Raw genomic sequence first — 27,399 nt, forward strand, 5'->3', positions numbered from 1 at the left:
ACACGCCGCACCGCCGCGCCGCCCGCATGGCGCCCGCCGTCCGCGCCAGGCGCGGCCAGCCCAGCGCCCAGCGCCTCCACCCAGGCGCGCTAATCCACCGCCGAGGAGGCGGCATCGAGCAGCCGCTGGGCGGCCTCGCCGCAGGGCGCCATGTTGAGCARTCGCGCCCCGCCCGCCTCCCCGGCGCCAGCGCGGCGAGAGGCCGAAGGAGAAGATGCGTAGACACGAAGGAGAAGTCTTCTTAACGGCTAACGCGCTTCCAGCTGTCCTTTGCGTAGTGGCTGCACGCTACATACTTCTTTTAATTTGTGGCACCATAAACATGGGTTACCTTGTGGCGGGCTTGCTGCAGCCCGGCTGCTGCGCCACGCACCCTCCCAGCACCCGCGTCCGCAGCGAAACCTCACCGCGTAACGTCGCAGGAGCCCAACGTAAGGAACCGTCACCTCCCAGACACATAAGCTAAACAGTTAAGGCCCAGGGATGGCAATAGCCTCTGTGGGTGAGACTCACGCACGCCCACTGAAGGAGAGCCGGATCCGCTCCCCTTCAGTGCTGCTTCCACAGCTGTTGCTGTCAGCAGGGACAGGACCAGCCCTGACTGGTGGTGAGAGAAGAGGCCCGAGGTTTATCTGAGAACTGATCAGYCAGGGATTATTTCCTCTTTAAGGATTTATGGATGGATTCCAACTGTTATCTTGTTTTTAACATTACAGTCACCGTAATAAGACAGTGGTATGTTAAATGGCCTGGTTGTTACATATTACCTTGCCAATGTCAATATGGATGTGAATAGAAATATACCTAATACCCCCTCCAGGATGATCTTTATCATCTGCACTTTGGTAAATTCTGTTTTAATCTCCTGTTTTTACGTTTAGGTTGAAATACAATTAGAGACAGATGTTTAGTTTTAAGCTAATCATTTTTTTAGGGTGGTGTTGGTCAAGGTAACAGTTACAGGAATAGTGCTTAGAAGAAAGAAATGGGCCAGATTTATCTTGTGTGAGTTACATTATCTGTTTAAATAATTCATTTTAATTACGTATCACATAGCACCATTCATTTCCTTAAATGAAGTATCTTAATTTTAGTTCAGACCCCCCCCCCAAAAAAAAAATCTCCCAGAATCCTCCAAGGTAAAGTAGCACAAAAGACTTTTTTTCATGGTAATAAACATAAAATACTAAGCATCTGATTTGTAAACGTAATGAAATTTACTTATTTGTTACATTAACAGGTGAACCCACTTCTTTTATGAAATGTTCTTATATTCTCTCAAGAACAGATTAATGAGATTTTGTTTTTACTTCACTGAAGCCTTTTTAAATGCTAAAACAATGACAACAAAACAATTACACTGGAAATAATCACTGAAAACTCAACTTGTATTTCAAGGGCTGATGTTGCTTGGATTGTATGGTACATATTATCACATTAACGTGATACTATTGAATAATACTTGAGCATACCTTACAGCATCATTAAGCTACTATCACCAAGGTCTATTCAATCAAAACTTACACATTTGGAACCGTGCAAGTGCAGAGATAAGAAATTTAAACATTGAGATTCTTCTAGACAGTATCCCCCTTAGAAAAATAAGCATCCATTTCTACTGGAATATGATATACAAATTATTCAGTAGCCAGTACTTTTCTTTTTTGGAGAGGGAGGGGGTGAGACCTTTTCCTTTTACAAAATAACTGTTCTTCAAATTTTTATTTTGTTTCGCTTTGTATAGGAAACTGCACTGTCATTTTGATAATAGAAAACTCAAATGGCGTTTTCTTTTAAATTTGCAGTTCAAATTTCAAAAGCTACAGATTCACATGTGCTTTTGTTTATAAGCAGAAATATGAAAAGGATAGTCACAGGTACTTCACAAAAACACATAATCCAACGACATACTTCAGTTAAAATTCTAACAGTAAAACAGCACTGAGTAATATAAAGTTAATATAAAAACTGATCAAGCATTAAAAAACCCTATAATTTTACTGCTTGTAAATAAAAAAAAAAACATAATTCCCATACTACCAAAAATTTTCTTGCAATTTAACATAAAGCATCTTCAAGAACATTTTAAAAATCCCCCCTGCCCCCCAAAAAGCAAAAAGATTTAAGTATTAGTAGCAAAGCAAGCTCAGCAGAGGCATATTTCCAAATACAAAGTAAACATCACTAGTGGATTTATTTTTATCTCAAAGCAAAATAAATCTCCTGCTTCCATTTAAAGGATAGATAAATCAGGCCCATCCACCAGGTGGGTTAAAGAAGAAAAACTGCTGTGCTCAGGGGTAGTATTTAAACAAATTCAGCCAACATTCAAAGATCAGAAAAGCCACTGATACAGGTCAGGAAAGAGCCTTTTGCCCAACTCGCTTGCCAGGCTGCCTTATCCAGCTGTTCCCAGCTCTGGTACGTGTGCCCACAGAGTCCGGAGCTGTGCTCCACTGGGTGCCTCACAGGAATAGGGCCTGCAGCCAGTGGGACAAGGAACAAGGGTGTTATTTCAGGTATCTCCATGAAAATATTGTCAGGTATCTCCATGAAGGTATCGCATAAGTAAACGGGCAGCCCTTACACAACTGCTGTCACTGCTAGATACTCTTAACAGTGCAGACATGGATGCGGTTGCCAGAAGGGCACTTCAGAGCCTTGAGTTTAGCCCCCAGTTCTTTGGTCTTCAGTGTATATATTATGGGGTTTCCCAAACAGTTCATGGTTACCAACACAGCTGTACAATTTCGAAAGATGTAGGCACTTGGGTAGAGATCAAGGGGGCACTGATGGTTGGTTGCATCAAATAGGACTCCTGCAAAAAAAGGAGCATAGGAGACCAATGCCAGGAGCCAAATAAAAATGCTAGTTCTGGCAACCTGAATCTCAGCTGATTTGTAGGTGCCAGTAGCTTGTCCACATGCTTTCATTTTCAACTTTCTTTTCCTCAAGATGATAATGATGCTGAGGTAGGTGAACAAAGGTACAATAAAGGCCACCACACAATTGGGAATGGTGATGAAGATGAGATAGTCAACACAAAATGGACTGTAGAGGACAGAGAGATTATTTTCCCTATGCAAGCAGTTCCATCCCATCAATGGCAAGCAGCCGAAAAAGAAAGCAAGGGCCCAGTTAATTAAAACAGCAGCTAGAGAATGCTTTCTAGAAACCCTGAATCTTGTCCTGATGCTTTCAGCTACGGCCAGGTAGCGCTCAATTCCAATGCTTACCAAGTTATAGATGGTAGATAAAATAGATATAGTATAAAAGGCATAAGGTGCAAGCATATCCTTGGATCCAAAGATTGTACTGTCAGGGTTGGTGATGAACAGCACTGAAATCCAGAAGCCGGAAGAGCTGGTGAAGAGATCAGAAAAAGCCAAATTGAAGAAGAGTACAAGAATAGGCTTATGCAGATCCTTGGTAGCCATTATTGTGAAGATAACGGTGCAGTTGAAGATCACGGATATTATGTTAATAGTCAGTTGAGGGATGCCCAGTGCAAGTACTAACTGTGAACTCCAGATTTTAGTATAGTTAATGGAGCAATTTGGATATCCATTCATGGTGGAAAATCCTACTTCAAACCATTAACAAAGCCTGCTTTACGCATTCCGTATTCTGTACGAGACCGTACTACAGCCGCATTACTGCCACCTTGTTCTCCAGTAAAAAAATGAATCTTGAAATGCAGCTTCTATTGCCACATCATCATCATMACAGCAGATTAAACTTTAACCACTTGTGTTTAAATATTTGGGTTACCAACTCAGGGCACAGCAAATTTCTCTTAAGTTGCTAGGATAGCCAACAGTGGAAAATGTACTTAATGCTGTACAATTGATCTGCTTAAAGTAACCTTTATCAACAGCAAAATTTTGCCAGCTCTTGTGAAGACAGATGACTGCATCAGTAGTTAGAAAGACCTTGATGATATTCAAAAAGGGAATGAATGTGAATTTGTCTGTAAGTCACGGGTACATTAGATGGAAACTAATAAAAGACATTAAAGAGTCAGAAAATGGAGAACAGCAATTTTGCAGGAAGGTCAAGGGGGAGTACGTGACTGATAGAACCGAAGAAGAAAAGTACTTTTGTCTCACTAACCCGGACCCCAGTTCAGTGAAGGACTAGGTGCAAAGTATGTACTCAATTCAGAATGACTCTAGTGACTTCAGTGGAGTTCCTAAAGTGCTCAAGGCCAAGTATATATTTAAGAGCTTGATGAGAATTGTAACCTTCCTCAACTCTTTGTATTCAGTATCTTTAAGAATAAAAGATGTCAACTCACTGTCCGCCAAAATGCACAGTCTTTCTGTTTCTGTTTCTGGAGTTTAAAGGCCTCCAATYTTATCCCCCTTGTCACCTCTGTCTAGACTGGACAGGGCAGTGGGCAAAAACGTTGYCATTAGGCTACACCTTTCTTATTTCTTTCAGACACTCCCAAAGCCATGCATCTTGTATTTCCTTCTTAGAAATGTTGCTGTGTGAAACAATGGAAATCCCTTTTAGTACAGCCTTTCCAATTTTATATGTGCTTAATAATCACATAAAGAACAATTTTAAGTCTTAACTTAAAGATAACAGAACTAATGACCTAGTTGTTCACYGTCTCTTGCTTACAATTACAAATTGATATGAGTACCTGTGGCTGTTTTTTTTTAAAACACATCTGGATCGTAGCTACACAACAGCCCCCAAACTTGCGAGCTAACCCTGTACTGCAGTGGGACTGCGGGAAGGTGAAGCGGTCTGCCAGCACTGATACCCTTGTGCTTTGGGGCACTCTCAGTTCAGAAGTTGTCAGATTATACCTAAAATTGCACATTCGGTCTTTCTCTTGTGTAAATCAGAAATACCTCCACTGATGCTCTATAAGCTATTTACACACGCGCGGGCGKGTATGTAGGAGAAGATGAATTAGCTTAATTTTCAAACAAACAGATGCAGGAGAGTAACTCAGCTCTTTAGCAGATTAATTGGAGTGGAGACTTAGGCTGCCTAAGTAGTTTTAAAAGCGCCGTTTTGTTTTCCTAATTCTTGGATGAGAACATAACCAGAAAATGACAGTTGCCTCTACTCATACGTTCATTATAGGATAAATTAGGGGGTTTAAGTTAATGTATAACTTCTACACTAATAAAGCAACGTAATACCGTTACCGTTACATCTTTTCTTCCTCTGTATTTTTAAAGGTAAATAACTTTTGAAAACTGGGTTTAAAATACTGGAGACTGTTTATTAAAAAAGCTTTTCAGACGTACATTTAATGTCTATCAGCAGAGGGCGCTGCTGTAGCGAACTATACATCTGAAAAGAAAACATATACAGCCATATACAGCGGGAAAAATTGAGCTTTTTAAAAACTGTAACAATTAGAGTGAGCCGTACATCCGAATAGAAACATGAACATGGATACTCCTTCTACTCTTAAGCAGCAGCTTTTTTTTTTTTTTTTTTTTTTTTTTTTTTTTTAATGCTGCATCTTCTCTATGTGATCCCACATCTTACTCTAAAGCTCATAGAGAGACCTCGCCAAGGTGCTCTCACTGCTACCTGGCATCTGCAACTGAGGAACCAGTTTTTGCAAGTTTTCATGTAGCAAAATTATACAGGTAAAGACATGTATCACAACAGTAGCTCAGCTAAATATATGAACTTGATGCTGTAGTGACTATTTGGTACTGTTCTACATACAGTGCTACACATCATTGTAGCAAAAATTACAGCTCTGAAAAGCTGTAAATCTGTGAATTATGATAGCTCTGCCAGAATTTACAATATATGAAATCTGTGCTAAAGTTAGGCTTACAAGGAACTTCTGTATTTTTTTTATTAAAGTTGAGGTTTATGAAAGCATATGTGGGTTAACGTGTAGCCAGTAGTATGCAATTATTGTATACTAGAAATAATTTATACAAGTAATAGATATTTTGGATGGCCATAAAAAAGGAAGTGCAAAACAGTTTATATAGAAATAAGTACTAAGAACTGATTAACCAACTTTGCTGATTTATTAATATCTTACAAGCTATTATGCTCAAATTATGACCAATAAAACATTCTTTACCTCATACAGGCTCGTCAGCCACACATTTGGTGGAAGGTTCCTGCTGAACAAGGACTCTACTATTTCTGTTGCCTTCTCCTTGCCGGCACCACAAGTCAGCGCCTCATGTTAGTAACAGCATTTCAGCAGGTAACACACAACATAAACATCATCTGCCAGGAGCAACACAGGACCAAACCACATGCTCTCTTCATCTCTTCCAATTATGTTTTCTATGGTTCTGTGAACTGAGAGAGAGGCTGAGGCCATGATGAACAGCAGCTTATTCACAAAGTACAAAATTTTTAAAAGCACTCTAGTTACTTAAGGATTATATCTCAGCTTGGGCTTCAAAGTGCCCTAGATGTTCCTGAAAATGCTATTTGAAATTTCTGTAATTTGAAAATAATATCAAGTCATATAAATAGTTATTCATAAAAAAACTTTGTAATCTTAATTCCTTAATACAATGGCATAAAAATWATCAAAATGACCCTAGATTAAAGGGGACATCAATATAATTTTGGAAACTGCTTCTTTAGTATGCTTCAATACACTAAAAACAGGTTTGTACTTTCTAACCCTCTATAAGAAAGTTTGRAGGTCTCGAAAAGAGAGATGAAAAGTGGTTTGAAACTATGTCATCAATGYAGGAGACAGACAGCTACTCCTTTGTCAAATCTGTTCATGTAACAATCTTAATGCAAAATGATTCTTATCATCACATAATCTTCGAACCTCACAATCTTTCTTGTAYTTATGTTCACAGCACACCTGTGAGGAAGGAGTGTTATCTACGTGTTACAAATGGGAAAAGAGCAATCGAACAATTTGCTTAAGGTCCCATAGAAGTCTGGTACAGAAGGGAACTAAATCTAATCTCTTATATCTCAGGCTAACACTTTAAGCACTGGCTGTACCTTGCTGTTGGGAAGTCTTTGATTGATATTAATCTAGATTTCATCCTCTACACTCCTTTTCCGGTACTACAATTATTTTTATATTTCTTTGTCTGACTGTCCTGTCTGACTGTCCAAATTGCTATTGTTTTGGTATCTGTCTTAAGTGAGAGACAGCATTACTTTATTTTGTGTAAACAGTTTCTCAGCAATAAAATACTTTTCCYGTCTACACCTCCTTTTGTCATAGAATCTTGGAGTTTAGTATTAATACTCCCCAGTTTACCCTTGTGGAGAAGACAATAATCACTAAACTGGTTGAGCAGACTGAGAAAGCGATATAAAGTGACTTTAGGCTGAATTTTAATGATCATCATTTCAAGTGGCTGTTCTTGAGAATTGAACTTAACACAATTCACCTTGCATTTTCAGGAATGCTGCATACCTGCAGCTCTCAGAATTCAGCAGKAATCACAAGTGTTTAGCAGCTCTCACAATAACAGGCCCCAGCTGTGACACGCCAAAGTGGATTTCAAAACAGGAAATTATGTCCAGGAGCTGAGACTCTTCATTCTGTGCAGTAACCCTTGGACAGCATACACTTTTACCTTAGTGTGGTGCAATAGCAATTCCTTATGTCCTCTATGCTGATAATGCATCCAAAAAAATCTCAAGTTATTCCCAAAGCTACAGGGGAAAATGATGCATCTGTATAAAGATGATGCTAACTCTGTAGCACAGCCGAGCCACAGATGATCCAGTTTTATTCTCAAAGTTGTATACATACACTATACATATGAGAAAAAGAGAGCACTGGAAGGGTAACTGATTTTACTCTTCAGACACACTGTGGCAGGAAAGAAACCAGAATTCGTGTTAGATTCTTACTTCCATGCTTGAAGCACAAGACCTTGTTTGCTGTGAAATGCAACAGTTAGACTTTTCCTCAATTGTCCCTGCATTCTAACTAAATATGCACTTTATCAAGCTGCAGAYAACACACAATCTGACTCAAAAAAATGACAAATTATGTGCAAGTTTGCTAAGTATTGAGGAAGATTAATGTTTGCTTGCCATGACCTTCAGCATGGCCTTAAGAATATCCATCTGCCCAGTCTTTCAATCAGCATCATGAGGCCCGCAAATAAGAAACATTCAGGAAAGGAAATAATACAAATAAGGAGTCTATTTATCAAAATTATGTTTTAATTAATGTGGATTAAAGTCTTCCTCTTTGGAGAAGAAGACAGAAATGGGATGTATGATCTCCTTCCAAGAATTTTTCAGGGATGTTTTCAAAACAGAAAGCTCTCTGCTCTTCCTCCACCCACACTCTTTGAGGAATATTTTCGTCACAGGTTTGCAGTTATCTGATGTCCCCACCATGCTATCATGGCCCTCACCAGCACCATAAAGGCAAAATGATCATCAGGCTTGAATGTCTCAGACTGCTGTTTCCACACTAATTACAAGCTACAGAATAATGGCAAGGACACCCTGATGCAAGGATGCCCCTACAAACCAGGATTTCTCCCCATCTGTACAGAGCGTGAAAACTTCTCTGAGATGCCAGAGCTGTTATTTTAACAATTGAAGAACTTGTATTATGTTATCTAAAAGGAGAGAAAATTGAAAAATATCTGCAACGAGCATTACACAATATGCAAAACTTTCTACCAATAATTTACTTGTAAAAAAGCCAGAATGCTTCTTAGTCCTTCAGACATGAATTGGCCCACACAAAGAACATCTTCCTTCTGAACTAAACAACTACAGAGGAACACTGTGGACTTCTGTTACAGGAAAGCTATCATCAAAAATGTGTGTGCTTCAGAACTGGGCAAAGCAACTAGACAGGCTATAAACACACAGAGCTAAGCATACAGATTAGAGACACACATCCTTCAAAATATGTATTCATAATCAGACCAAAAGCTGAGTTGTACAGTGCTAGTATTTTATCACTCACTAGAAGAGGACTACTCGCTCACATAAAAAATAGTGTCTTTCTTACCTCAGAAATAGTAGGAAAAAGAGGGAAGGTTTAATTCAGTTTAATTAGCAATGGCATCTCATCGTACAGGATCAAATCCTCAGGTACAGCCTAAAGCTGATAGTAAAACATTAATGCATCAAACAAACAGAAGACCAAATAAGGGGCCACCCCAAATGTTTCTAAGTACCTCATTAAAAAGGGCTTAGTATTAGAACAAGATCGCCTAACAACACAACAGGCTTCGTGGCAGAATCATGGCCAACTTGCACTTTTTGTTCACAACATGAAGCCTTAATGTCTTGGGTTCTACAGCAGCTCCTACCCATGAAATTCCAGGTCTCCTGCTCAGCAGTTAGGGAGCCCTRGTAAAGAAAGTTACAACACAGCAAGTGCCTCTTCCACCACTCTTGATATTCCCACTCATTCTTCCCTATGCTGTAGTTACAGACACAACTGCAATCATTACATCAGAAAAAAATAACTTTGAGTTTAAGAATCTGCAGAAGACTCTCCAACTCAGATCSTGACATGTATTTGGGTTAAAAATACAAAAGCTCCAAGGTAAAACCAAAGTACACTGCAATCCCTTCCAAAAAATATTCGTAGGTACAAAGATGTCACTGAGAGCTGGTACCTAAGCACCTGTCAGGTAACTTTATTTAGCTAAAGAATGGACATCACCTGATGTCTGTCCTGCCTATTTGGATTACAAACTTCATAAGGAAAAGAGATGTCTTAGACTGTGTCTTGCATGCAGTATCTAGCGCAAATAGAGACTGTTAGTTTTTTCACGTGGCTACAATGCAAATTACTGTCACTTAAATAATGACAGGTTGGGAGGCTTACAAAAGGACAAAAAGGAAAAGAAGGAATCCTGAATTTCAAGGCAAAAATTTCTAACCTTCAGATATTTTATTCCTAAATGGAGGGTTTCTAGCAGGCTTTCAGCTTTCAAAGAACAAAACAGAAGTTAAGTGAGAAAATTTTAAAGAACTTCGGCTCACCCCCCACTGAAGACCATCCCCTGAAAAGGAAAAAAAAAAACCCAAAACAAACAAACAAAAAAACCTCCAAGAATAAATGTCACATGTATACCCTTGAAGGCTAATACCACCTGACACTGACACATTCCCTGCCCAAGTTTCTTTCTACGTGCTCAGTGTACACCTTGTGGACATAGCTCCACAGAGACTGCCAAACCAGGAAGTTCAAAAATGCAACAAAATCCCTTATTGTTTTTGTCCTTGCAGCAACTATTCAGCTTCGCACCATGTGCTAGGTAAATTATTGTCTTTTCATATTTTAATCTACCTAATCCAGGATGGAAAAACACTACCCAACAAATCTTCTCTGTGGGAATGCTATTTATAGCCATCCTTTTTATGAATAAAGGGCCTGGTCATAAGTCAGCTGTCAGATTTCCCATTGTTATTGCTAGTCCTGATTCCATATGTCCCTACCGTAGGCAGCAAAATAGCTATCTGGAGCTCTTCACCTGGACACCCAGTACACGCAAGAAGCTGGTACATGCAAAAAGTACTTCCTTGACTTTTTTTTTTCTTTCTTTTCTTTTCTTTCTTTTTTTTTTTTCCTCCTCTCCATTCAGCCCTCTGCTTGCAGGATGCCTGAGCTTGCTGCCTGCTGGCAGCCAGCATCAGCCACCTCACTGCCTCTGCACCTCTGACGGAGGAGTAGGTCAAGCATCCTGCTGTCTTCTATGCACTCAAACCACGGTGTGGGCTGCCCTCCCTGATTAAAGAGGCAGTGGATGGAGGGGGCGAGCAAATTGCACTCCCACTTTMGTTCTCCTCCTGAACTGGATTTTGAAATCTAGCTCTAAATGAAAAGTAGAAAACATAYGTATAACCAAGACTCTACAGCAAAAAGTAGCATTGCTCTTTTCTGCACACACCTTTGTTTGTGGAACATAAAGCCTGATTGTCACCAGATCGGGCACAAGGAGTTAAAGTGCTCAGATAGGAAAGCAAATGGGACAGTTTTTTTTAAAAAAAAAAAAATCTCTGTCTTATACTACAGTATCAGAATCAGGAAAGTTAAAAAGGATTGTCAAAAAAAGGTGTGCTCTTAGTTAATTCACTAAATGCAAAGTCATATATGAGTGAATTGCCAGGAACACCACTCAAACTGTTCCTGTTACTGCATACAGAAATCCCATTTTTCAGTCTCACAAATCTTTTCTAGGTCTGAGTAGCAATCTGGAGAGTGCGTGTGTGCATGTGTCTGTGTTTTTAAACAAAACAATGACCTTAATGCAAACATTCGCAGTTAATTTGAAATTCATGTGGGCTATCAGATAAAATGCTACCAGTAAATAAAAATGTGGCATTTTAGTAATAAGTTAACATGTGCCTAGCTTGTAAAGTATCAGTTATTCACTGCAGGACACTTGTTCAGTGCTAGAAAATCTTATTCCTCTTGGCATTCATTTGGGGGAAATGAATAAATTTAGGCAAATTAGGAGTAGGGTACATCTGGAGAAATTACAAAGGGGAGGAGTTCACCTTCCTGACTATGGCTTTCAGGTCTGTCCAGGGCTACTTACTCCAGTATAAAACTCAGAGCAGAAATATGATCACATACTAAGGAGTCTAATCAATTCTGGTTTCAACACTGAGCCTATTTAAAATAGATAATGGAATTGCTGTTCCTTGTCCTGCTCTCTCTGCATATTCTCAAGACTGAGGCACTAGGTAAGTCCTTGCCTGTTCCTCCTAACCCCCTGTAACAAGGTTACTCTTATTTATTATTTTTGAGTACCAGTGCATACAGTACATTCTCTCCAGTTCTTCTGTATGGCAAATGGAGAATATGTTTTACTTATTTCTGTTTTATATCATTTGTGGAAAATTATCAAATGTAGGCTTCTTTCACGAATGTATGAGATTTTTTGATTTTTGGTTTTCAGCTTTAGAGATTCTATTTTTTTCCCTCATCTAGGAAACATTACTGGGGTTTGCTTGATCTCTATGATTATATATGTAAATTCAAAAAGCATGCAAAGCAATTTCTTTGTCTATAATGTTCTTAAGACTTCAGATAGCTTGTTTTATTTTTCTACTCATATTGCTTTGTCCTTCATGATATAGAATGAAATTCCTATGCTTGCCAACTGAGAGAAAGTACAATGTGTCTTTTGCTGCATTAGCCCAGCAGACCCATCTATTTTTACATTCTGTACCTAAGTGCACTATGCRCTTACGATGACTAGATTAAATAGCAATCTATAATTAGTATTGAAAAATGTAGAAAGCTTTTTATGTTTCTATTATATCAGAAATACTATAACATTGAAAAAAAATCCTTTTCTATGTAAATATCAGCAGACAGTCTCAACATTAAAAATAAACATTACAGTCCATAAGTAGTAATGAAGGGTCTATTGTTTGTACTAAAATAGAATAGACTGCATTAAGGGAAAAAAAAAAGGAGATACACAATATTATCTGATGTATCAGAGGGAAGCACTGCACCAAGAGCCTATTAAAGGGACAAGGTTTTAAAGCAGGTCAAGATTCACTTGCCAAATTTAAAGTAACAGAGGTCTAAGGTGCCTAYAGAGTATCTTAAGGAGCACAACAGGAATATGGGGAAAATGGGKGTGTCTCCCACATTTTATTTCTTTGTTCTTAATTAGTTCTCCATACCCGTGACTTAGTAAGTTGCCTYTTCCAGATCCATACCTTACAGTTCAAATACTTTTCCACCTCTGTAGTCTGTGTTTTACAGGTATTCTGTCTCCTAAGGCTTCTCACGTGCAGTATAGGAACATAGAAACCTAAGGAACCTTTGCTCTTCCAAAGTCTACGGCAACTGTAGCTTGCTGGATATAAATTGATCACCAAATAATTAACACTCTGCTAAATTWATTGCTCTCTTACAGGATCTTAGGAGACCGTTTAGAAAACCATATAGGCTTTATTAGCTTAGCATTAATAATTAGTGCTTCAACAAAAGGAAGTAATACAAGGAAAGCTTATTTTTTGTTGACCCCCCCCCTTTTTGCAACCGTGTTTATTTCTACTTTCTTCCCTTAGTGCAGAGGCAAACAACATTTTGCTAAAGTTAAAGACTAGATGTTTCAGGAAACCTTAAATTTTGAGTATCAGCCCTTTTTTTTTAATGTTATATTTGGAAGGTATCTGCAAAAAGAAAAGGAAGTTTTCGTTGAACTTCATCTATATCTTACTGCTTTTAAGAACTTGCTTGAGTGTTATCTACTAACCAACTCATTTAACATAGCTGCACTATGGCTAATTTCGTACTCTGGGTAGCTCCATCACACTTAAATAGTCAATGTGAATTACTTCTAATCTTTCAAGTTGCTTTCAGCACTGACCTGGTTTATTTTATTTTTATTATATTTTTTTAATTARTAGTCCTTAAAGGGCTTAGTAAAGGAAGCAAGCTTCATTATCCATATTCTACAGATGGGGAAACTGAGGTTGCATGCAAGTGGAACAACCCACTCACAGACCAGCCAGCTGGCTAAAGCCAAGAAGAGAAGCCGTTTGTCTTGAATCCCTGTCCATCATCTCATCCACTCACCTTATGGGTCTCAGCACAGCATATTCCATTAATTGTAGTACTGATGCACCTTAGAAGGTGTGCTTGGCTTCTTCTAGAGATCAATAATCCTCAGTTACAATTATCAGACAAGCAGAAGTGAGACAAAATGTGGATGTGGCTGGGAAGCTCCAACAGGAATATTCCAAACCTTTTGAGAAAGAATTTATGTTAATGGCAAATTCAGTGTAGAGCCATACAGAGCACAATAGTTGTAGAGGACAATTCTATGCTTCCATTTAGATGTTTTGTAGTGGGGTTACAACAAGCACCAAGTGTTTTATGAAAAATAATTTTCTTTTAAGAGGAATGGAGGAAACCCTGGCATGTTTTAGCCTTTYTCTTTATCACAGACCAGGACTCAACCATGAGAAGACATTCTGCCACAGCCCATGTGCTGGTGCTCCAAAAGACTGATACGTAATAGAATGATTCTTTTTGTTTTCTATGTGTTTACCTATGTACTTTTAAATTGCACAAACATAAAATTTACATAACTCTGCTGGTACTGACATCATCAGCATTAATTCTTGGTCTCACATTTCCTCAGGGCCATTAAAATACAGAATATACCYGATATCTCTATGAGCAGCATAAAAAGAGATTCCAGAGGAAAAGGATATAGAAGCAGTAAGATGCTTTAACTTCTGTTTCCAGTTCTAATAGCATAGTCTGCACGCATACTTACAGTAATATTCCAAATCCATTTTGAAGTTGGCAAAAGCAGAATGAGGTTACTAAGGTACACACTGGAATGAAAAGCTGCATCTTTAGATGTTTAAGAAAGGAGAGCAAGAATTGCATTATAAGACCTAGAATACATGGTAAAAGCAGTAATGCACAGCTGCTTTAGGAGAGAAAAAATTTGAACTGTCCTGTCTCCACCCACCTAATCCAGCACAGGAATAAATTCAACTGATAAGATATCACTGACATTATCTCAAGGTAGTTAACTTGATTATCCCAGTATAGACAGACTTTTGATCTCAAATTATGATCGTTAGGCAGGCTACTTTGCTTAGGACTTCCTTCCCTTTCTTCCTGGTAATCACTCAGGTTGGCAAAATAGTTTTAAAGCCTTATCTTAGTCAGCCTATGATTATCCATATATATCTATCTGTATTGGCTTACACTTGCAGGGGGCTCATGGGTGAGAGAGAAGGATGGACACAGACTTCTTGACCAGGATGCCTGAAGATGCAGATTCTGTCATTACGGAGCACATTCACTTCTTTCACAGCTTATGATAAAGGCACACACATGTAGGGCATTGTAACAAGTTCATTCTCATTTTCTCTTTGACACCAAAATTAATTGAAAGACAAAAAAAGCACTTACGGTAGAGCAATAGACAAGACAGTGGAGACAAAGAATGGCTATTTACCTTCAGTTGGCTGTAAGAGCCTATTTCTATGCATTTTTGAGGGGTGAGGAGGTGAAATCAGCCCAGCAGGCAAAGAAACAACATTGTGTATTACTAGAAGACTCCTGACAGGTAGTTGCAGACAGTGTTAGAGACATACATGGAATAAACTTTGAAATGTTYTTAACTTTTTGCATTTCTATAGCCAGCGAGGCATGGCGTCCAGATACATCTGCATTGCACAAATAGATAAATTTTTGTCAGCAGAGAAATGCCTAGATACTCCTCATGTGAGTCTGGGTGATGTTATTCAAGAGCATGTGCTCTGTTCTGCAGTCACACCTTGCTGTAACCTCCAGTTGCTGCATTGCCTCATCCAGCTCTAGCACCTGGCCATACCCAGGTATGAGTTTGTATTGAAGTAATGACATTGCTTCAGCTTATAGATTATCTCCTTTCTCCTACAGCAAAAAGGTACCAGCATAAGAATTAGAATATCTTTTATGTGCTGCATAAAACCATAAGTTACGCACTGTGACATAAAAAAACTGGAGTCACGGCTGCTCAGAGCTCTTACCTTTAGATTTTGAAAACTGGAGGCAGAAAAGCATTTTCAGAGAAAGGCGCTGCTGTGAGACATCTTTCTCTATGCTGTCCAAATAACCATCACAAATCTCCGGGTCTTGGAGGTGTGCTGCAAGGGCCAATTCCTTGGCTAGCTGGCTCCAGGCACACAGACTTTTCTCCYCTGCTCATGTTTTGCAGGATATGCTTTGTCATTCAGGGGCACAACTTATCTAATRGCCTGTTCTTAGGTTCTCCTTCACATTTCTAGGCATGAGATCAGACATAAAAGAATGGAAAAAAAGAGGGTAAAGTATTTTTGGTCTAATTAATTCTAAAAGACAGCAACAACAACAAAAAAGGGGATTTCTCAGATTTTTTTGACACTGCCTCTGTTGTAAAGAAAGCAAAGCAAATCACTCCACAGAAGCAAATCACCTTGTCCTAGACACCCATTTCTTGTTCAAAGCCAGCTTCCCCGCCTGGATGTGATCCTGGGCAATGTGCTCTAGGTGACCTTGCTTGAGCAGGGGGGTTGGACTAGATAATAGCCAGAAGTCCCTGCTGACCTCAACCATKCTGTAATTCTGTGATTCCTCCTTTGATACAGTGGATTTACCATGACAGTTATGACAGAGGCTACAACAGTATCGCAGATACAACTGAAGACATTCTCCTCACTCTCAGACACAAAGGAAGAACTCTGCAAATATTTATAGAGCAAATGCAGAATCCTCCCAGTCTCTTTAGAGATGTGATTCGTCCTTTAGCTCATACTGTGTGACAGGCTCCAACCTCACTATACACGTGGCTTATGTACACATTTGCAAATTACAAATGCAGCGCTTAGATCTGCTGTCGCTCCTTGTAATGCTTCGCTATAGTAACAAACTTTATCTTCAAGGATAATTCTATCTAATGGACTGGAATGTACATGCATGCAGATGTATTACACTGTGAAAAACAGAATTTCCTAGTAAATGACAGTAGGAGAGATGAATGATCACTAATGTTTGCTTTTCCATGGTTAGAGGTACACAGATCTACAGCTAAACTGTGGAACTGATTTTTACCTGTCAAAGTGGAAAGTGGTTGATCAGGATTTTCTGGGGTGTAATGCTTAAAAAATCTGCATGCATGCATGCATACATATATATATATATATAAGCAGACAGACAGATACAGAAAGACAGATTTAGATTCCACTTGCTGTTAAGTTGCTTAGCCTTTTGTGCTAAAGAAAATAAGTTGTGCAAAGCAAATCAGGAACAGAACTAGCCCAACACAAACCAAAATAAAGACTACATTGCATACACAACTAGCATTGAGGGTTTTCCTGGAAAAGCAACCTTCCTTCCAGTGCAATGCTAGGGCTCAYTGCGGGCTTACTTGCTGGATTTGAATCAGGTGGAAGATAGAGCAGAAATGGGAGTGATGACATACGAGGCAGCCCAAGCTTGCCAGAGCGCGGCAGGGTGGCGTGAGCACGGTTGGTCGTGTGTATCAGCAAACAATGACTGTCAGAGGGGATGCAGCTGGCACGGGGTGACAGCAGAGACCTGCTGGGGCGAACAAAGGAGTCAGTCAGCGAAAGAGTGAAGGGATTTTAGCTAAAGACCAACAGAGGATATTTTTACTGTCTCAATACTTCGGGCTGTTAGTAGCATAAAGATTATTCACACTTCAAGAGATTAAATATATTCAATAAAACCAGCTAACACTCAACATATGAAATTTAGAGTTTTCCAGACATGCAGAAGGACAAACACTGCTTTAGTAATGGACAGATTCAAAGGGCAGCACTCAAACAGCCTGACCAGGCCTGCCTTGCTGCCTTGAGGGGCTTCCAAATCACCATTTGGGAAGTCCAAGCAGGGCAGTAAGTGAGGAACAAATAGGACAAAGTAGATTTGGGAACTTATATGGAATTCAGGCAATCTGACCATGGTCCAAAGAGTCTAAGGGTCTTTTCCAAGGTCACACAATAGCACATTGGCGACCTGCTAAGATCCTGGCTTCAAGCCAGAAGCGCTGTGTGCCGTGGAGCCACATCAGTGAACAGAAGAGGGAGTTCTCAGCTGAAGGAATTTTTCCCTCAAGTTTCCAAGCTGGGCTTGATAGCTAAAACAATTGAAAATATTTACAATGAAATGAAAACAATACGTAACTGTATTGTTTTGTTGCTATTCTGGTGCCAAGAAACAGCTTTGGTCAGGAAACGAGTTGTAAGTTTGACAAGGAAGAAACAGAGATAAGTGGTAGGCCTGCTTACTTGCCAGAAGAGACTCCCTAAATTTRACTGTCTTGAACTTTGTGAAGGAAGAGAAGGCCTTCAGCTCAGTTAAGCGCTAGTCTAAATTAAAACACTGTGAAGTCAAGGTGACACCTATTATATGATGCATCGTGACTTAAGTCAGGAATCCATAATACAATGCAAGAGTCAGATATGGTTGATAAGATGGTAATTTTAAGTCCAGATGCCCTCATATGTATACTGAATTATATTACTTCCAAGGGTGACAACAATGCAAGTATCTCTATTTAATGCCAACAAGGGAAGGAGCTTTTTGATATCTAGTATCTAATACTGTCCTGAGCAAAGTGGAGGTGCTCATAGCTTAACTCACTTGTGCCAGCAAGCTACTAACAACYATGGGAGTAAGCTCTGAAGCCCTCCAGGGCAGCTGATTTTACAACAATAGTGTGACCACTTCAGCTAYAGAGGGGGGAAAATTGCCGCATTTTTCTGAGCAGAAGCAGTGGAGAATACAAAAGCCTTGAAAAGCAAGGGCTGGACAGTAAGTACAAATAGAACTTGGCAATCCATGTGAGCTATGCTCTGTCACTGTGTGGCTTTTAAATCTTCATGTATTTCGTATTGAGACTCTATAGCCTTCTCTCTCACTTCACCTCCAAAACTGCAATAAACAACAAGAATTAGAAAAATTATTTAGGTTAGATCTGAGTAAGACAATACATAAAGTAAGCATAGTTGAGTAGTCGTGAAAGATGCCAAGACAGCAACTCTTCAGAGAAGAGTTCTGCCTTTCTCACTGATGGCAGCAAACCCAGGAGCCCTGGTGCCATGATGCCCTGTCCTGGCAGCTCTTTGGGGCAGGCATTGGTGCCCACCTGGAAGGAGAGGAGGGAGGACAGGGGCCCTCCTCCACCTCATCCCTACTCCTTCGTGCCACCTCTCTTCTGCTACACTCTATGCTCAAGTTGCCTCCAGAAGGAAGCAAGAAGGCATCCATGGAGAAGATGATCTGTCCTTTAGTTGCAACCATTATACACTGAACAACAAGAAAGTGCCAGAGCTGAAGCTGGAGCAAAAGAAGAGCAGGGTCTGAGGGACACCAGACAGKATCTGCCCAGTGCTGCCAATCTCGTGAAGAATGGAGCTTCAGAGGAAGAGGGGAAAGACTTTGACATAGAAATAGTGGAAAGGTGAAGGGCAGAGTGTCATGAGATGAGACAAAGTAGAGATGGATGAAGCAAGAACAGGAATTACAGATTATGGAGGAACTATTTGAATACTCTAAACACCAGGGAGGGAAAGGGATTGTTTAGGGTGGTTCAGTGGTATTTCTAGGAGTGATGGGATGCAGATAAGCAAGTGGAAAATGTAAGCTATTAAACAGGAAACATTTCCTGACAGTGAAGTCTAATAGACTGTGTAAAAGTCTCCTAAGGGAAGTGGCAGGAGCCACTGAGACAATTAAAACGAGACTAGACAACATACCCTAGGGTATAATCATGCTTCAGACCACGGACAACTGACTGGATAAGACAAGTATCAGTTGTTTCTTTCCTACACTTGGTTCAGGAATTAAGCCTGGCAGGGTGGAGTTGGGGGAGAGGGASGAGAAGGACCATTTTAAATGCAAAGTCTGTATACATAGGGAGGAATCACACCTAACTGAAATATTATTCAGATGCAGATTCTGATGGTAAGTGACGCAGAGTTTGGTGGTTTTGTTTTTTCTGGAGTGGTACCTACACAAAACATCCTATTCTCTAAAGATACATTACAAAAAAAAATCTTATTCACAATAATCATTAATTCATTGTTTGCTCAGCCATTCTACAATGTTTAATTAGTTCCTTGTTCAAGGTTTAACAGCTTTACGGGCCTTCTTTTCTTAAGAATTACTGAGTTTATATCGTGTTCTACTGCATTGATACTATTCAACTTCCTAAACCACAACTGTGATAACTATTTGATAGAAAGCCACTAATTCTTTATTAGTTAGATGCTGATTACTGAGCTTAAGTTGCATTCAAGAGAAGCAGAGCAAAATCCTCATAAGTCTTGGCTATAAAGCAATAGTACCCACCAAAGGGCTGGATTCTTTTTTTCTCTTTAGCTTTTCTCCCCTGCAGGCTGAAAGATTTTTTCTGTTCTCATTTGTCCATCTGCTAAGATTGGATTGAAACCTGCAATTTTATTTGCTAGAGCCTACCAGACATCTATCACCTTGTAATGACATGTAGTCACTGTTTGAAAAGGGTTGATCTCAGACTCATCAACGAAAGGCTTCATAACCCACTCCTACTTCCCTCRTCTGATACGGACACTCCGGATGAGGAACACTGACAGTGCAGTTTGGTGGTATTTGTATTTTCTCAGTGTTTCCCATGCTCTGTGTTGATTGCCTGGGTTCTTTGGTCACAGTTTACAAGCTCCACAGCCTGATGCCTGATAAACAAGGCACTTGCTACATTTACCCTTAATTGTGACTCATATTGACCATGAAATTTCATTTGCACTGCAGCAACGCTTGGATGCCTAAGCCACGATCACGCACCCATTGTCTGAGGCACTATACAAACCCCAAGGAGCAGAGCTTGTCCCAAGGATGTTACAATAGACAGGCCAGAACACCTTCAGCAGCCCTCCTTTCTCACCTGGCAGCTTTCCTCTTGGGTCCATCTCACACCCAACAGCTTAAGTCTAAACCTTTGCAGGAGACTATCCTCTCACACTGCATACGGGCCATGTCCATCAAGCATTTGTGTCTGTATTCTTTTTCCCTGGAGGTTCATGCCCCTATGACTTGCAAAGAAAGTTCCCTCCAGCTCACAGCATTTTTAAAGCATTTGCTGACAACTGGGCTACAGCAGATGCCAAAAATACTTCTTCAGTTATTCAGTCGTGCAAACACTGACACATATTAAAGATATGAAACATTGTGGAGATCAGCTTACCGAATATTCGCTAGGCATTATTGATTAACATGTTGATAAAGGTGCTTGGTGCCATTCTGCGCTTCGTACTTCCATCCCATTGTTTCGGAGCAGAGAGGATAAACCTGGGAGGTCCAGCCACCACTGAATACATGCGGTCCTGTGCAAAACACAGCCACTAGTATTAGAAATTGCAGGTTCTAAAGCTAAGTTTTGTATGTGTTTAATAGGGTGTCAAAAAATAAAATTTTCTCAAAACCAATTTTTGGGAGACAATACAAAATGTGATGGAACAACAATGTAGAAATTGCTTCAGTTTTTACAACACAGATGTACAATGTTCTTTGTTCAGTTTTCTTCACAGTATTACTAAATATTTACTGAACTAGCAAGTGAGTCAACTTTATTTATCCATCATAAATTAAAATTTTGTGAGGAACAGAGATGAACAAAAGCACTACCTTTTTTTTTCAAAAAGATTAAATTCATTAGCACATGTTCATCCACCTCCCCCCTTTGTTATTCTGATTAGCCTCATTTTATATCAAGGTTCTATTCAGGAATTTTTCTAAATGCTTAATAGATGGTATTGCTGTGTTACTGWCGAGAAGATTAGGTGTTAAAAACACCCTCAGCAGAAGTGTTATAAAAGGTCACAAATTACGTTAATAAGTAATCTAATAACATGCAGGACTCCATTACAGTCTCTGAAAATTGATAAGCCATTTATTGCAATGCCTAAGCCTAGACAAACAAACTATAATATTGATTGCGATTATATTTTCAATAGGTTACCATGCCCAGAGGCTTTGTGTTCTTATTGATCACTGGTTAAGTAGGCCAAAAGAGCTATTCCTTGTTAAACTCTGTTTCAGCTTTATTACTGTCATAAAACTATCCTTGAAATATGCTGCTATAAACAAGATAGTGGTTGCTYGCCTGCATGGATGAACACATAGTTAAATTGAGTCAGCTCTCTTCCTGAATTTCACATTTCCTCTGAACCGAAAAAGCCAGATTAAGATATTCTAATAAAAAATTCTCCACCTCTGTGTGTGGAATCTCAGCTGAATTATAATGAGGATTTTTCATGTCTTATGGAAAACTAAATTTATCATTTCCTAAAACTCCTTATTGCACCATATAGTCTGTAGTGGTTCCTGAAACAAAATAAGGTAAGACTTTTTGCATAAGTGATTTTCCAAGAAATTAAAGAATGGTAATTACAGAACTGATAAAAAGAAATATCCTTTAACATTTCACGTATTCAGAGTGTGGAATCGTTGCCTCAAGAAGTTGCTGAAGCCAAGAGTTCAAAAATAAATTTTTTAGAATTGCAACCCCCCTCCCCCTCCAAGAGTGTAGTATTTCATGCTAGACAGTTTTTGGGGGGGAATATTAATAGGCGTAAACAGATTCATTAAGACTGGGAAGAGCTCTAAAGAGAAGACAGAGCTGCCTACTGCAGGGTAGAAAATATTAGAAATGATTGCCTGCTCTATACTGCTAGGAAATCTTTAGCAATAAGCTCTCTTTACAACAGAAGAACTCACTTCTTACCAGCCACCATTGCTTACATATTAAAGCAATTTGTACAATTTCTCTTTYGTCTACTTTCGTGTGTCTGATCCGTTGCATTTTGTTGTTTGTTTGCATGTGGAGGCCACTGGTGCTATCAGTCACAGAAGTACGAACTGCCAAACTGTGAAGGTACTGCTAAACAATTTATTTCTCTAATCACGTCAGTGTTTGGACTCTTCTGTTTTCCAGAGGGCCTCTTCATAAAAATAATGCAAAAATTCACACCACCTTTCAACAATGCATGACCATGCTATGTGTAAACGCAAGTGAGAAACAGGACACCTGAAGAAGGGGATAAAGACATTTTGAAGATGCCTATTTTTTTCCTAGCTAGTCATTGTATTTCAATCAAGACTGATGCTACAAATATAAAAATAACTTCATCTCAGCAACTTGGGTACAGTCAGCTATTTAAATACTAATGAAGAATATAGGTTTATTCTAATGAAGAATAGGTTTATATYTTACCTACGGCTGCACCTCTGTTTTACTTCCACAGGAGCAGCAACTTGGCCTGCTCCCTTGCTCCTCACTACGTCCAGCCCAGCCACCCTGGAAGCCCACTGTGCTGGATTCAGGCTTTTCTCCCCGAGCACCACTCTTCTTTTTTTGCTACAGTTGATGGTCAGCCAGTCAATCTTGGCAAGAGTTCACTTTCTATTTTACAGCTATTTGCATGTACATCTTTTCCTATTAAACTTAACAGAATGTTCTTGCTGCACATCATTAATATTTTTAAAATGAAACAAAAAATGGAACGCCAAGAAATTTCCTTTACTTAATTCCACCATACAAAAACCTCTCCTTCAAAAATGGCTCGAATTTCTAAAGCAAGAACATATTGACAGTTAGGGTGTTTTGGCTTTATATACAGTTTAAAACATATTTTTCTCCCTTAAATAGATCCTCGAAAATGGCATTCAGTAAACATCACCTGCAAAGGAAACAAACAGTCACCTATCAATATTATCACCAAAAATGTAATTTATGACTACAGCCTGAAGCCACTGAATTTTGAGGGATACAGTGTCAAGGGGTCTTCAAAATGGAACCTAGAAAATAATGGACATACAGGTAGGTACTGTCAAAAGTGCTACCATGGTGTTTATTTGTGGAAATTACCTAATTTTTGGATCTTGAACTTGTTCCTTGAGCTTCCCAGCAAGAATTGGTTCTGGCACGTGCAGAAGCGGAGCTCTAGATGTCTAGGGAAGCTCTGCACCAAACAGCAGCCTCTGAGCTGGCGCAGCACGAGCGTGGGGGGTCGCAGGGCTGTATCGAGTCTGCCGAGTGCTTCRTTGCTGAGCTTGCGCTTCCTTCACAAAGTCTGGGGAGCAGCGTCAGGAATGATGCTTCAATGACGCTATGCTAAATTACTTCACAAAGATTMATCGGAACTCTTTTTTAATTAACTATTGGCATTCTAAAAATGCTAGATGTGCTGTTGTGACTGCCAGATCCCTGAAATTTGAAGTTGCAAATGTCAAATATTTTCCTGAATTAGAATGTAAAGATAAGTAGGTAGACAGGTAGGTAGATTTTTACAGCTGGAGAGAATAATACAATTCTAGTTTAAAACATCAGTATTATGTGTATATTTTGATTTTTCACTAATATGCAGGTTAATGACTTTCTAGTTACAGAAAGATATTCTAGAAGCTCCATAGTACAGTTGCTGCTCACAGAAATATCTTTTATGTGAAAATTAATATTCATGAAGGTTGGTCAGATTTCTCATCTTCCCCAGGCATGTGAAAGGATTAGGGTTTTTGTCTGGGCTTTTTAAATGTCTTTTTTTCTGGAGGCAACCAATTCCTGTGGTACAACGAGAACAATGCTGGAACTGTTATTGTTATATTACAGCAGCAATTAGAAGCGCTCCAGGAGATTAGAATATCATTGTATTAGGTGATGTGCAGGCAGTAAAGGTCAGTGTCMCAAAGGTTTTTCAATCCGAATACGTAAAACCAAAGAAACATTACTAATCCATTTTTCAGACTTGAAAAAGCATAAAAAGACAAAGTTATTAAAATGACTCACACAAGTTCCCTGTTCATCTGGAATTTGGAACTAAAATGAAGTCTCTGGGGCTTCAATCCAGCGCTTAAAACAATCTTTTCAATGAAAACAGATATTGTGCTTAATGTAGAAATCTTAATTATTCCATTTTTTAAATATATTCTAAATGCTTCAAACACAGGAAGYGAACATAAGTTATAACTAGAAAAATATCTTCTTTTGGAAGATTCTGTTTTGCTGTTAACAATCAATTATCACATTATATAGATATAATAACTTAACCCCTTAGCTCACAGTTTGGACTAACTAAGCGCGTCTGTGCAAAATAATTATTACATTGCACTCAATAGGAAACAAAAATGATGCCTAAAACCAAATAACCTGTTAACAAGTTTACTTTCAAGACTGCATTCACATGTTTTGATGGTGGGTGTTCTCCTAGAGGAAAGAGGAAGGAATACTGGACCTTCTGCCTGGCGCAGCAGCTCTGCCTTGGGGGCTGTAAAAGCAGCAAACACTCCTGACCGCTCTCAGCACAGTCAAGGAAGGATTGCCTGTTAACCTCTTTCCTTCAAAACTAGCCGATGATGCTACAAAAGATAAACAAAGGGATATCATAAAAGCCTATTTAAACCCTCCCCCCCCCCACCAGGAACAAGCCATACGAGTACTCGAGTACTCTGCCCTTTTCCACCGTTTTACAGTAAGAAACAAATATCATCAAATGCACTTTACAGCTCCAACCGAAGTCAAGCAAGTGAGGCCGTGAGTCACTCCAGCTCTCCAAACAAATCCAGGGTGCAAACAGGAATGGCTGGATGCTCCCAGTGCCCTGCCCTAGGCAGAGGATGCATATTGCTGCAAAKTGGGCAGGGAGATTGCTCATCTCAAATTAATCTCAACAAGCATTTTGTGAGAGGTCAAATTCTCCAGTGCTGAACTGATGGAACACTTGGCACGAAAAACTGAACCACAATTTTGGAATAATTTTTAACCTAAAGAACATACATCTCTAGTCTCTAGTAACATTAATATACAATTTAACTATTATATATATATATTTATGTATTTATATATTTATATATTTATTTAACTAGTTATTCGCTTTCTCCAGTTAAAGCAACATTTAGCACATCTCCTAAAATTGGAGGCGGAGGTCTGAGAAGAAAATACAAGGCCATCGAACTTCATTTTCACTGGGGAGTCCAAGCCATCCACTACCTGCCTGGGTCGGAGCACAGCATTGATGGGGAAAAAACAGCTATGGAGGTAGGTGGATAGGTGGTGCCTATGGGGTACAGCTAATAGCAAGCAAGGCTAGCTTTTTATGGTGCTACTGCGTGAAAACCACTGGCCAGTTCCCTTATAAAACTGCAGTAGCAGAAATAAGGAACTATAGATGCATTGCTTGCTGTCACATCACAGGAAATAAACCCTGTGAGTTTCACATATAGCAAAGGCACAGGAGATGTAACAAATTTGGGCTTGTTTAACCTTTAGGCAGAGAAATATTTCCAAGTCTGTACACTCCAATTACCCTCTCACACTGCTTGTTCGAACACTTCTTACAACTATAAAGTGAGTATGCAATGGAAAAAAAAAGTCTCTTCAAGGCAAGGCAAGTCACTTGTGCTGAAGTAAAAAGCAACAGCAACATTGTAGACGCTGAAAATTGAGGGTAGCAGCAACACACAGAGCACATCAATTTTACTTAGGTGGTGGGGAGATGTATGGAATGAAGCTGCTCTAGATGAGGGAATTTTCGAATTATAGTCTATTTGTTTCACAGATCTTGTCTCAGATCATGGGCCCTGAGCTGTTTTTTCCCTGGCCTGAGAGCAAAAAAAGCAGCCCTGTTTGCACCGCGGCGCAGGCACAGAGCAGCAGCCAGGCTATAGCTGTATCAACTAACTGTACAGAAAAGGAGCAAATAATTGGCYTTGAACTGTTCTGTTGCAGCTTCATATTGTCCACATAAGAGAAGATCTTTCAGATCTAACAGAAGCAAAGAAAAATGAGGATGGTGTGGCTGTATTAGCATTCTTTATAAAGGTAAGTAGCCAAATTTTTAATTGCTGTCTCAAACCTGCACGTACCAGCAATTTGGCTCGGGGTTGGACTGTGTCTACATTACAATAGTCCAAAACTTGACCCCCCCCCGACTTTTACAGGTGTGCAATCCCAGCACTTAGTTACTTAACACTTTACTATATTTTGCTTGCTATTTTCTATTAACTTTGTGGTTTATTTCTGTTTTATTCACTATTAAAGTAACCAGTTTTTGGGAAATGCATGTTTTGGAATCAAAATATTTCCATTTCAGGTTGGAGACGAAAATAAAAATTATGCAACTCTAATAAATGAATTAGACAATATTAAATACAAAGGTAAGACATTTGGATTGCTCAAAGAGCAACATATATTTATTTTGAGCACATATGCTGCAAGGTAGTTCAATTTTAGTTAAGATTGTTACTTGAGACTCAGAGCCCAAGGATAAAGATTAGTTCAGGAACTCAGGGTATCACAGGCAGGAGAAAAATCTGGTTTTCCAAATTTCCCAGTAAAGCTCTAAGCACCAAAATGGGTATTTCTGCTTCTGCAGGAGGAAACAAAGTGAGAAAAAAATGCAGATTTTTAACACAAGAGGTGTGCATAATTTGTGCTCTGTGGGCTCCTCAAACTGGCAGTCAGTGACTTTTCAGGCAACGCACCATGGTTGTTGCAGCCCAGAGAAGCATGCCTGGGTCTGAGACTTTGGGTAGCCTTTAGCAGCAGCTACATGTGAAGACAAACATGAACAATCCTGCTCACTGTGCCTGTTAAAAGCCATGTTTCTGCGCTGTTTGCCCAGGGGAAATAGGACAGATGGACCCTTTGCCACTGGACTCTCTTATCCCACATGAAGAAGATCTGGCAAAATATTACCGGTATACGGGGTCCCTCACCACCCCGGACTGCCACGAGGATGTCATCTGGACTGTGTTTGAGAAGCCAGTGGCGCTCAGCCTTGCTCAGGTACCTTGCAGAGAGTATCCTGAAAGGTTGGCTTATGGTTATCTTGCCCCTTCTGACTGCCTGTTCACTCCCATGATTTAATACGGAATTGTTTGCCTCCTCACTGCTCTGTTGCGTTCAGCCTAATTACAAA

General features: G+C 39.6%; 2 protein-coding genes across 3 annotated transcripts in view; one reads left to right on the top strand and one right to left on the bottom strand.

Moving 5' to 3' along the window:
* Nucleotides 1-2,603: 2,603 nt before the first annotated feature.
* Nucleotides 2,604-3,572, bottom strand: LOC146597017 (lysophosphatidic acid receptor 1-B-like). The gene has a single exon (XM_085302953.1). The coding sequence runs from the start codon at nt 3,570-3,572 to the stop codon at nt 2,604-2,606; it is 969 nt and encodes a 322-aa protein (XP_085159079.1).
* A 7,899-nt stretch (nt 3,573-11,471) lies between these two features.
* CA4 (carbonic anhydrase 4) overlaps nt 11,472-27,399 on the top strand; it is an 18,694-nt gene continuing 2,766 nt past the window's right edge. The window contains exons 1-7 of one of the 2 annotated variants that reach the window (XM_085302926.1): nt 11,472-11,661; nt 22,311-22,358; nt 23,133-23,303; nt 25,363-25,517; nt 26,208-26,300; nt 26,572-26,635; nt 27,103-27,266. In XM_085302926.1, the coding sequence (XP_085159052.1) occupies nt 11,604-11,661; nt 22,311-22,358; nt 23,133-23,303; nt 25,363-25,517; nt 26,208-26,300; nt 26,572-26,635; nt 27,103-27,266 (753 nt within the window). In that variant the 5' untranslated portion in view covers nt 11,472-11,603. The remainder of the gene's footprint in view (nt 11,662-22,310; nt 22,359-23,132; nt 23,304-25,362; nt 25,518-26,207; nt 26,301-26,571; nt 26,636-27,102; nt 27,267-27,399) is intronic. The other variant, XM_085302927.1, reaches the window with a different exon arrangement.

The sequence above is a fragment of the Rhea americana genome, unplaced genomic scaffold, assembly GCF_003343005.1.
Source record: "Rhea americana isolate MKP2758 unplaced genomic scaffold, rheAme1 scaffold_194, whole genome shotgun sequence".
In the NCBI taxonomy this organism is placed as follows: Eukaryota; Metazoa; Chordata; class Aves; order Rheiformes; family Rheidae; genus Rhea; species Rhea americana.